Raw genomic sequence first — 12,416 nt, 5'->3', positions numbered from 1 at the left:
ACTAAGTTCAATTTATCACCATTGAGTTTTGGATGCATATCAATTTGTTTTACATTTGGAGCAGAAAAATTGATACAATTAGTTTTTTTACTATTGAGAAGTAAGTTATTCCACACTAAACCAGTGCACCAGTTCAGAGAGAGTATTGTTTACATCGTCATAGTTGGTTTCTTGTCTACGTAATTTAAATATTAATGAAGTATCATCAGCAAACAATACAATCTCATGCTTTTTCTCTACTAAATACGGTAGGTCGTTTATGTATATCAAATACAAGAATGGATCAAGAATTGAGCCTTGTGGGACCCCCCCATCTGTATATGAGACCCAGACGACTTAGCACCATTTACTTCAACCCTCTGAGTTCTATCAGTAAGATAACAACTCAGAAGTTTTAGTGCGGTATTTTTAATGCCATAGTGACTGAGCTTTACAACACTTTGTATAAACCACTAAATGTAGACACGAAGGCATTTTTTACAAAATCGGAGAGGCTCTACGTTTAATTTTTTTTTTCTCAATTGCTCAGATCAATGAGAGGTCGTTATTGTGATCCCACTGAAAAGTAATGACGATTTATGATACACACGAATTAATTTTTGCTTCTAGTTTTAGCAAAAGCTGATTGTGTTAAATTTATTTGTGGACACAGTTTTGGTTTATGTTTTATGTTTGTAAATTTAATTGTATATGTTTATTTTTAACTGTTTGTGTTCCTTAACAATAATAATAAATAAATAAAAGTTATACATTCTGTTAGAGACTATGCTAATACTTGAAAATAAATCGTAATATGTGTATATCATTACATAGGTACTCATTTAGTAAATAGTTGATAAATTTCTATTATACTGCGTGGTTACGGCATTAAAGAATATAGGAACCCTCTCTCTTCCCATAGGTGTCGTAAGAGGTGTCTAAGGGATAACACAGTTCCACTACCACCGTGGAACTTAAAAAGCCGACCGATTGCGGGATAACCATCCAACTGCCGGCTTTAATTACACAGGTCGAAGTCACCAACCTGCCTGTCCAGCGTGGTGACTATGGGCAAAACACGTGAGTTCACGCCATTTTTGGCGCGAACTTGTGGAGGCCTATGTCCAGCAGTGGACTGCGATAGGCTGAAGCGATGATGTTGATGATGATAAAATTTCTATTATTTATATTACAGTCTTTAAACTAAGTCGATGCGCAATGAAAACAACTTTTGTTCGACTCAAAAAAAATTAACAAAAACAAAATAGTGTTCGCGAAAAAGTTTTTATGAGCTGAAATGTCAAACCCTACTGAAAATTCCAAATAAAAAACGATGATTTGTATGGGAAGTTATTGTAAACTAGTGTGTTTAAAACAGGGATCCCAAAATTTTCACACAATTTTAATATAATTTTTATCTGGACTATCCGTATCCAGATAGATCTTATCTAGAATCCAGATCAGACAATCATCGTTTACAATACTCAAACAAACACAGTTATGGCCTCAAGGTATATTTACTTCGATATCGAGAGCTACTTAATTAGTACTATTTAGGTGAAGGTCCAGAATGAGACTCGTAATAATGATCCCAATTTTCTTTCATTTTACTGCATCTGTGCACAAAGAGAATCGACACAGCGTTACAAATTGTTACTTTATATCACACGGAGCAAGACTAATCTCTTTGGTGATTATATGTTGTCATAGTTATATAATCTGTAGATTTGGGGAAAGAGTATAATGAACTTAAGCGCGAAAGAAAACGACTGATAACAGACGCAGGATGTTGTACTGCCTAAAAAAAATATAAACAATGATTTCTATAATTTCTATTGTTGTTATTTTTGTTTGATTCTAATTCGTGCAGTCGAATTAAAAAAAAACATTTTTGAATTTATTTTGTGTTGTTAACAGTTGATAGTCGACTTTCACTGTAACAAAAATCACCGAGCGATTTGAAAGCCAAGTGGCGAAGACCGAAAATTTTATCTTACATTAATTTGTACTCAGGCTTAATGAGCGATGTTTGTGATTGTGCATTCAAAAAAAAGAAGTCAGCTATTACACACTAACTTCTGAAATTTTAGTATACTGCTTAAAGTACAACAGATGCTGATGCATTCACATTTATGGTTACCGCGTTGCTTTTATGGACCGGAACACGTTTTTTAGACTATGTCAGTTCTGAGTAGTTTTAGTAGTAGCTCTAGTATAGTGTCATTTTCTAATGAGAATAATTATTTAAATCAGATTTATTAGTAATTTTCTCTCAAAATTGATTTTACTAGAATATAAAATCCAAATTGTTAAAATCGTATTAACAAGAAAATCCTTTCTTCAATACTTGTTTAATATAGAATCTTGTTTTTAACGAATTTAGTAATTTTCATTTTATTTACATAGATATTGCTCAAGAATTTGTTTATACATATATTTTAAAAATGAATGCCTTTTAGCAGCGTAAACTTTGTTGGTCAAATTTCTAAGTGCTTACGAAACCTTCCAAGGTTCAATAAACTCAAATCATCTCGAGTGGCTCAAATTTAAATTTAACTAAGGCAATAGCGTCGGTGGTACGCCGCAAACTATATGAAACTTAACGAATTATCTATGTTTACATCGTCATAACAATTTTTTTGTTTCATAACTATGACTTGATAAAAACTAAAGTTGATGGAACTCGTACGGTCATTATAAAACATTTACAAATACTTCTATGCAAGTTATCTTGTATTCGAAAACTTTTTCTTGTGAAATTTGATTCGCTCATGCATGCTTTAAGCTTGTCGGTTGCCGGTTTTAACACGAAGAGCGCCCTGAGTGAGATTTTTACGGCGCCCCCTAATTGCAATTAAATCTATACAAAAACAGGCAAAGATTAAATGTGTTGAAGACAGAATAAATGGCATGCAGAAGTCCAAGCTCTAGCGGATTCAAATAGGGCCTGATCTAACCGTCAAGTCGGAGTAATTCAGATAACTTAGATCTATCTTACTGGAGTCCGAAATTCCGTCCGAAGTCCGTATTGATATCACGATTTCCAAGCACAGAATAGTACTGCTTGGGCCGAGAGGTAAGAGATCACAGGTGTGGTCTGGTGACCGTCGAATACCGATCAAGCTTAAGGGATAGATATACAAGAGTATCATTCGCCCGGTGAACGAGAGTTAGCCACATACGCAACTACTTTATCCGACGCAGTCTCGGAGAACCTGGCATAGCTGAGAATCTCCAAGAGCGGCGGTGATTAGTCTGGGGACAACGTAGGAAGAAGAACCTTGACATGTCTGTCCCTGGAACTAAACCTCCTAGACGTCCAAGAAAGCGATGGCTAGACGTTTTTAAACAGGACATGAGAGCCAATGCTCTAACCCAGAATTATGCAAAAGATCACGCAAAGAAGCATCGGTTGGAAGGCAGACGGAAACAAGATGAAAAAATTAACAAGACAAAAAAATCTTATTTTAGTAGCTTCTAACAAGTTAGTATCTCAGCCTTTCGTAAAGTCACCGTAAAGTAATTATGGCGGCTGGGTTTGGTAGAGCCAGTGAGCCAGTAAAAGCCAAAACCGAAAATCGTTATTCGTCTCTACTTTTCTATCCAAACCATTTTGTAAATTGGCGTATGGTACAACAAGAAATATCTATTTCAAAATTAAACGTAAGTCGGTTTCCCAGCTTTTCGAAAATCCGATTCCGAAATAGGCCTTTGCCACACGGCCGGATTTAAAAGCTTATAACAGTGCTGCAATTGATTTATCTGCGAAAGTTTCAAATTATTTTCGAATAAAGAAGCTTTTTTCTTTCGTTAAGTACCTACAAGAAAAAATCTAGTAAATAAAAAAAGTCTGTAAAAATGACATGTTTAATTTAATTAAATAAAAATTCTCAAATAAAAAAAAAATGAAACAGAAAATTTTGTTGTCACGTAAAAATTTCGATTTTTTTAAAATCTCTATATATAAAAAGTTGTAAGTACAATCATGATTTCCATTTTAAATCCATTATATCCATATCCAACCGGTTCAATATCATTGATGTATGGATTTGATTTTTATTATCACAACGCAAATCAACATAAAGTTTAATTACTTTTAACAATGTAAACAAAAGCTAGCATTAAATTTATAAATCGTAAAACTAATGGTTTTATTAGTTAAAACTAGCTGTGCCCGTGACTTTCTCCGCGTGGAATTTGACAAAACTTTTTTTTTATATCATATCAAAAATCGACCGTTCCAAAATACATAAATCGTACAAAGAATTTTTGTTCAGTTCGCAGTTATAAACAAAAAACTAAAATAAAAGTAGCCTAAGTTACTCATTCTTACATCAGCTATCTGCAGTGAAAGTCCCGTCAAAATCGGTCCAGCCGTTTTTGAGATTAGCCGGAACAAACAGTTTGGCCGTTTCAGAGATTAGACAGACAGACAAAAATAAAAAATGTTATTTTGGTATATGTACCATTTAAGAAACTTCATGAAGTAGGCATGTTTTTTAAACTATGCCCTATGTTTTTATACCACAAGTGCTCAAAGTTTATCATAAAAAATTCGAATACACTATTTTTCATTTTTAAGTAGGTATTTAAGAAAAAGAAACAGTTGTTGTGAACAGCTAGAAATATATTGTAATGCGCTAACGCGCATTACAAAATATTTCTGCAAGGCCGATTAGGCTTCAGCCTGTAATATCCCACTACTGAGCATAGGCCTCTTTCTGAGAAGGATTAGAGCTTAATCCACCACTCTGCTCTAATGCGGGTTGGCGGATATATTCCCTACTATGAGTAACGATCACTATCAGGTGTATATGATAACAACCGGGACCGACGGCTTAACGTGCTCTTCGAGGCACGGTGGGGAGACCCACAAGGACTGCACAAATACCCAGACCACGGCAAACACCCAATACAAATGTTTATGGCCAATACAAATATTTGTCAAGTGCGGGGATCGAACCGCCAGCGCAATACAATCCATGGCTGTGACCGTTGCGCCAACGCAGCGTCAAAGCAAGGCCGATTATCTACGGTTATTTCCAGAGAAAATCAATTCGTTATTATTGAATTTGTAGCCGTAATGCCCAAAAGTTTGAACAAAGGTATCGAATTTCGTACTTAAATTTTTTTTTTAAATTAATCCTAGACCGTTGCAGATAGATCTCTTTTTATTTTATTTTTCTGGATAGGCCCTGTGCCCCTCCACAAGCACCTGCGGGGTTATCCATTAATTACCGGACACCTGTATATGTGTATGTACTAAGTTTTTTTTTTTGTATTTATTATGTAGGGAATGACAATGCATCTTGTTTAACATATGTAACATTTTATTAACAAATTATAAAGAAAATTCACTTAAATGCTAGTTGGATAAATATAACTTTAGTGTTGTTCAGATGTCTAGTCCCACCTGGTTTTTCTCTTCATTTTAGACCATTGCACTGTTGACAGATGCATTTTTGTTGTCAACTTCTTATAAACAGAATAAATACTTTTATAAAACAGTAACACTGTTGTAGCACCTTTTATGTAATCATCAAAAAAACTTAAAGGATCTGGATAATCTTGCAACTTTAAGGCTATATTATATATCAATAATCCATTGTAACTTTTGAAAAAAATTATTGATTCAAATGGTCTAGAACATAGCGTGTTTAAAGAATTCATTTGATGTAATACACACTGAAACTGGGCAAAAGAATGTATTTTCTTAATATCATAACTTTTAGGGCATTTCTGTATAGAGTCATCAACTTTAAAAAGTTTTATAATCTCACTTGCAGCAATAAGGCAGTCATCATATTGCACTTTATTTTTATCAAGAAATAGTTCATCTTCTACAGCTTCATATGAAATTTTGTTCTTTCTAATTTCCTCTAGTTTCTTAGCATGTCTGTTGTTGAAAAGGTAATGGTCCCGAGCTGTTTCAGTCTTTTCATCAATGACCTCTAATGTTATGTATGACATAATCAAAGAGTGAATATGTGCTTCGGGAACACTGCAGGAAGATATCCACCAAAGCAAAGATATCATAAAGAGCTGAAAATTTGATGGTAGCATCTCTATAAATGACAAGTCTAAATTTGAAAGTTTAAAGTGTAAAAAATATTTAAAGCATAATTTCAATTGTTCATCATTCATTTCTTCAAAACATACATCAAATGGTCTCGGAATTGAATGTTGTTTACTTATTTTTATTCCTTTAAATCCCTCTTCTACTCTGGAAATGTAGAAACAGTAGTCATAAGAGAAATCAGTTAGAATATCAAATGCCAACCTAACTAAGGATAAAGAGCATAGGAAACTGTCTCTTTCTGTAAAATCCTCTGCCTGTGGATTACAAATTTGTAAATGATGAGCATAAAGATTTAGATAAACTGGGGGTATTTTCTCACAACTAATTTTCTCTGCAAACCAATCAGGAATTGATTCAAACTTGTGAAAAGTAATAGCTTCATCATCCTGCCATAACCATTCCTCATCATAATCAAAATAATCTAAAAAATCAGTACCATTGCTTACAATTTCCATCTCCATAGTACTTGTTTCAGAAAGAGTCTCACATTCCATTATATCAAAATGCTTTAATGCCTGAACATCATAATTATACTGTTCATAATTATTTTTAATCATAGCAAAAACTTCACGGCTTTGATCTTTTGAAAACCTTCCTAAAATCTTTACAATAGCCGAATCTAGTGTTTCATTTTGTAACCAATTAAACAAAGTGGGTATAAGTCTTTGTCCTTCACTTTTCCTTTCTTCTCTTTCGCAAAATTTCAGATGAAAAAGGAAGTTATAAAAAATTTTATTACTACAATAATCGTTACCCAAAAGTGTTGCAAGTATGGGTAGACTCTTTTCATCAAGACCTCTAAAGTGATCACATAAATATTGTACTTTATAAATTTTGCATTCCATAGCTAACACTTCCATAACGTTTTCGTCTAATGATTTTGGATTAAATTGTAATGTATACAAGGGTATATACATTACATTGTATATAAAAAAATCAGAGTCGTAGCTCAACACTGGACAGTTCATATGTCTTGCTAATGATGCTATATTTTTATCGGCCTCAAACGTACATATTGTGTAATTTATTTCCATATCACTTATAACTTTTCTGAAGACATCTCTTAGTAAAAAAGGAACAATTTTTTTATAATTCTGCGTCGCAGGATGCACTTGAGCTGCTTGTTTTAATTTATATAGTAAACGTCTAAACACTGTCTTCAATTTTTTTGGCTCGTGACAGCCATCAAATACAACATGTGGAGTAACATTGCATTTTCTTAAGTTTTTGAAGAAAGTTCTTGTAGACGAGGCGAATACATCGTAATTACCACCAAATGCTGGATAGCCACACATTGATATGTTTATTTGAGCGCATAAACTGTAACCGTCAATAATGAGATTTGTGTTGTGTAAATAAAAACTTTTCATAAGTACGTCTTGATTGCTATTCACGTACGAAGTTAAACCACGAACACCCATTTTTAATGTCCATCCTCTGTTCTAGAAACTAGAACTTAACTTTAAACTTTGAAAACACTCTTCATTGTGTAATGTGTATTTAATTTTAACTTCGCTCAGTGTGTAAAATACTCTTTGGTCTCCAATCTTTATCTGGCTCGTAATTATTAATGGATTTAGAATTAATGGCTTTCACTCCAAGGTAGCACAGATGATCTCGCCAATATCACGTAAGATGGAGAAGACACGACGGAGATTGTTCGGTGAATTAGAGACAGAGATTACAGTACCAACAAATAACAACCTTATTGATTATTATATTTGGCCGCGTTCCACCTACGGCCCACAACGCCATCGATCACGACCCCTGAAAATCTGAAATCGCTGTTCGACTAAAATAAACAACGCCGCGGGCGAACGAACGAAACGAACGCATATTTGGGCACCGTCAGGTTCGGGTGTCAGCTTGGTGTCAGGTTATAAATGAATATTTCACGAGGATTGGACTAAAACTTAATTCAACATTGATTCCCGGAAATTAATTATTGCGTTTTTGCAGAATCGAATGAGAGATATCATTCACAATTTGATATTAATAGTTGTTTTTGTTAAAATTCCCGCCATGTTTTGATGAAAGGCAACTTTGACCCACCTATATTTTGGGGGCGATGAGGTCGCGACGAGTGACGTCATCTATGACGTCGAGCGATCGCTTACGACGATAGGTGGAACGATATAATGGGCTTTCCGGGCGTTGCGGACGCTTAGTGGAACGCGGCCTATAAAGGTAACAGAGAATAAAATTCTTAGTCCGAGCGCAAAATAGTAATGGTTTCGTTTTAAGTTTTGTTTAATTAAATAATAAAATTTTATATATTTGATGTCGCTAATGTTACTTACAATGGATAAAATAAGGAGATCAATAAATTAATGCGGTTGGGGTTATAATCTAATTTAATTTTTAATAAATACAGAAAACAGTCATGTAAATTATTTTGATAATCCATAACCAAGATGAACATCTTAACTAGAAATGTAATATATTAAACAAATATTTCATACTACAACAAACATTCTTTGCATTAACATAATGTTACGGCTTCATTTCTTTTTTTAACCGACTTCAAAAAAAGGAGGAAGTTACTCAATTCGACCGTATGTTTTTTTATGTATGTTTCAGAATTTTATAACATTCTAAAAACTAATATACATATTTTTTTATACAACTAGGTCGATAAACAAGCGTAGATTCGACTCAACTAGCGGTAAGCGATTACAGTAGCTTATAGACAGCAACACCAAAAGCATCGGAGGCACTTTGCACCCACCCCAATCCCTCCAGCAGCTCTGGTTACCTTACTCACCACAGAAACACAACACTGCTTGAAAACTGTAGGTATTATTTAGCTGTGATCATCTGTAAGGTCGAGCCCTATGGACAAAATATCATAAAACATGGACAAATGTAGACCAAATTCTCATACCGAGTTATAAGAATCTATCAGATCTCATAGACTCTCATAACCCTGTATCAGAATTTGGTCTGCATTTGTCCATGTTTTACGAGATTTTTTCCATATGGAGGTACTTCTCGGGTCGGGCTGCTCCAGATGATATTTCCTACAGTATCTGCTGAGCAAGACATTTCCTACTGTGCCCAACCCCTCAGTTAATATTTAACATATGTATACATTTAGAAAATAAAAATAAATGAGTTTTACAAATCTTATTCTAAACTAGCTCTACCCGCGTCTTCGTCCACGCGGACGAGTCACTAGACTTTGGACCGCTTTTTTGGATATATCTTTTGGTTTATATTGGACTAGCTGTGCCTGCGACATCGTCGGCTTTTTATTTTACATACTCAACGTGATTCTTTAACTTGGAATAACTTTATTATTAATGAACCGATTGACATGAAACCAAACACTAAATGTTTAGTTGCTTCCACAATATTAATAAAAATCACATCTAAATCGGATAAGACGTTTTTGCGATTAGCGTACAAAAACGCAAAGATAAACAGACAAACATTCTAACAATCGTCGTTTTGGGCGCTATGTGTGTTACTAAAGGCTATTATATGTATTAATGATGATAAAAGTCTCCTGAGCGATTTCCGTTGAAATCACCAGTGGTCGGAAATCTTATGATCAGCTACCTTATGTCGGTTAGTTCGGCGTTATGTAAAACTTGTAAATTAAAATTTCAATCTTACATCACATAAAAGTAAAAGTGGTAAACTAAACTCCCATTAAAAATTGGATAACTTTGAAATCAAACTTTGCCTATCGTTAGTCTCATTTATCGCAATAATTTCGAAATTAATATTCGTCTTATACATATAAGACAAATATAAATCGTCTTATACATGTAATGTATGTCGAAGAGAATATTATTATTTCTTTTATGTTAAATACTTAATGTCTTTAAGATCGTAAAAAAAATAAACCATTGAATATTATTTTATGGAACTTAAAATGTTAACGATTATTTCATATTAAAAAAATAACCACATTTTTTAATAAAAGGAAAAATCATTTATATATTATTAACTAGCTGTGCCCGCGACTTCATCCGCATGGAATTTAACAAAAAAGTTATTTTTCAGTTCGCAGAGTTATAAAATAAATAAATTTGTGAAATAAATGTGCCAAAGTTACTCCTTGTTACATCAGCTAACTGCCATTGAAAGTCCCGTCAAAATCGGTTCAGCCGTTTCAGAGATTAGTCGGAACAAACAGACAAAAATTGTAAAAAATGCTATTTTGATATATGTACCATGTATACATCCAAAAGCATTTAGTAAAAAGCGGTTATTTTAATATTGCGAACAGACACTCCAATTTTATTTTTTTGTATAGATCATATAAGACTAGTAGACATTGTCTATAATACTAGTATAACGAGGATAAATTTTATTTTCGTTTAATTGTAATACATAGATTAAGTCAAAAACAACTGGACCGATTTTATTCAAAAAAAAATTATCACGAAAGTGCTACGTTATCACTTAGTGAAATGGGCTATATTCTAACGGTAAAAGATCAATAGTAATAATTGTGTTTGCAGGCAAACGAAAAAAAACCGACTTCAATTACATCGACAAGTAATACAACGCAGATAGACGAAAAAATAGTCAAGTAACTACGCGTTATCAAAGATTACTCAAAAAGTAGTAATCAGATCTCGATAAAATTTAAATATGACCACATGATAAACATCAGCTTTCGATTAAATTAAAAATTATTAAAATCGGTACACCCAGTAAAAAGTTATGCGGATTTTTGAGAGTTTTCCTCGATTTCTCTGGGATCATATCATGAAATCCTGGTTTCCTTATCATGGTACAAAACTAGAGATATCTCCTTTCCAACAAAAAAGAATTATCAAAATCAGTACATCCAGTAAAAAGTTATGTGGTGTATACAACGTAAGTCGACGAAAAAAGCGTCAAGTAAAAACACATTATTAGATATACCTAACTCGAAAAGTAGTTGTTAGATCTCAAATAAATTTAAATGGGACCAATTGACACACACCACCTTTCGATTAAAAAAAAATTGTCAAAATCGGTCCATCCGGTCAAAAGTTCTGATGTAACATACATAAAAAAAATATACAGTCGAATTGAGAACCTCCTCCTTTTTTGGAAGTCGGTTAAAAAGCGCGTTATCCCGCGCGGGAAAATTTACGAGTGGAAAACTGTAGTATAGTTGAGTCTTATGCCATTTCCGTCGAAATTAGTTCTACAAGAAGCACGTGGCCAACCACGTTTTTAAAAAACAGCTTGTCGGTGAAAGGTATAAAAAAATGCCAAATCATTCGACGATCTTATTTTGACCAACACTGCTTCTTATATTTTTCTAATGTGGCTTTCATTTTTATATAACACTACACTGTGAGTATTTGTATTGCAACAGTTAGTGTCTTGTTCTTATTATTAAAAGAATATTGAATGCAATTATAAAGTTAGTTCTTACGATAATGCGATCAAAGAAAAAAGACGCATGTAATTGACTTAAAAACTTTTGTTTTTTAAAAATAACTAGCTAAATTTAAAATTTAAGTAGGTACTAGCTTTTTGATTTATTGATTATACTTTGAAAAGTAAAACAGTACATACCAAATTACTGTTTTGTTAACTTACTATTTTTAATGTAAAAATTAATAAATAGAACAAAATGCCTTAGTTTTACGAACTTTTATACTTAGTCATTATCCGAAATAATACAAAGTACATCTCTAGTTATACATAGCAACAAACAATTATAAAATATTATATTTCATCTAATTGTAATCAGGGTAACAAATAAATATGTAGATGAAATTATAATAAAAGTTATGTGTGCCTACTCTGTTCTTTATTACACGTTATTTTATTCCTTACGTAACGACTGACAATTATTTTTTATTTTGGGCATTGCTCTTTATACGGGTCGGAGTTATTACGCTTAACGGTCACGGTGCCGATCCCCGCCATGACAAATGTACGTGCCGATAATCCGAATATTTTTCATGGTGTATATGCGTTTGTATAATTTTATGCATATGTGTGTGTGTGTGTGTGTGTGGGTGGGTGGGTGTATTTTTGTGGGCACTTGATACAGGATCTTATCTGATAATTACTTAATGAGATGCGTTAAAATAAACCCAATGTGTGTTTATTTACTCAATGACCCTTTTTAATGAGTACATGAATGTTGCTGATTCCAGAGAAGCGAATGTCTCAGGCTGTATTGCCATGGAGGGTGTAGAACTTGTTTGCAGCCGTTATGCATCTATGAATATTAATCGTTATCAATGTTTTTTCGTTTATCGATATTTCCGATCTTTTAGTATAAAGAAATTGAAGTTCAGTTCAGTTTCAGGTTGTCAAAAGACAGAAAATTCATCATTCATATACTGAATACTATACTTTCATATACGATATACTTTAAAATTAATGGTGTATTACT

At 33.3% G+C, this 12,416-nt stretch overlaps 2 protein-coding genes across 2 annotated transcripts in view; one reads left to right on the top strand and one right to left on the bottom strand.

Moving 5' to 3' along the window:
* LOC123668945 (putative fatty acyl-CoA reductase CG5065) overlaps window positions 1–12,416 on the top strand; it is a 28,657-nt gene that overhangs the window by 8,872 nt on the left and 7,369 nt on the right. The gene's annotated exons all lie outside the window — the stretch shown is intronic.
* Window positions 5,383–7,479, bottom strand: LOC123668877 (protein asteroid-like). Its single transcript, XM_045602569.1, has 2 exons — window positions 5,760–7,479; window positions 5,383–5,561 (listed from the first exon to the last, which is right to left on the bottom strand). The coding sequence occupies exons 1-2, from the start codon at window positions 7,477–7,479 to the stop codon at window positions 5,383–5,385; spliced, it is 1,899 nt and encodes a 632-aa protein (XP_045458525.1).

The sequence above is a fragment of the Melitaea cinxia genome, chromosome Z, assembly GCF_905220565.1.
Source record: "Melitaea cinxia chromosome Z, ilMelCinx1.1, whole genome shotgun sequence".
NCBI lineage: Eukaryota > Metazoa > Arthropoda > Insecta > Lepidoptera > Nymphalidae > Melitaea > Melitaea cinxia.
The sequence above is the reverse complement of the archived record's forward strand: the minus strand, read 5'-3'. Positions and strand labels throughout refer to the sequence as shown.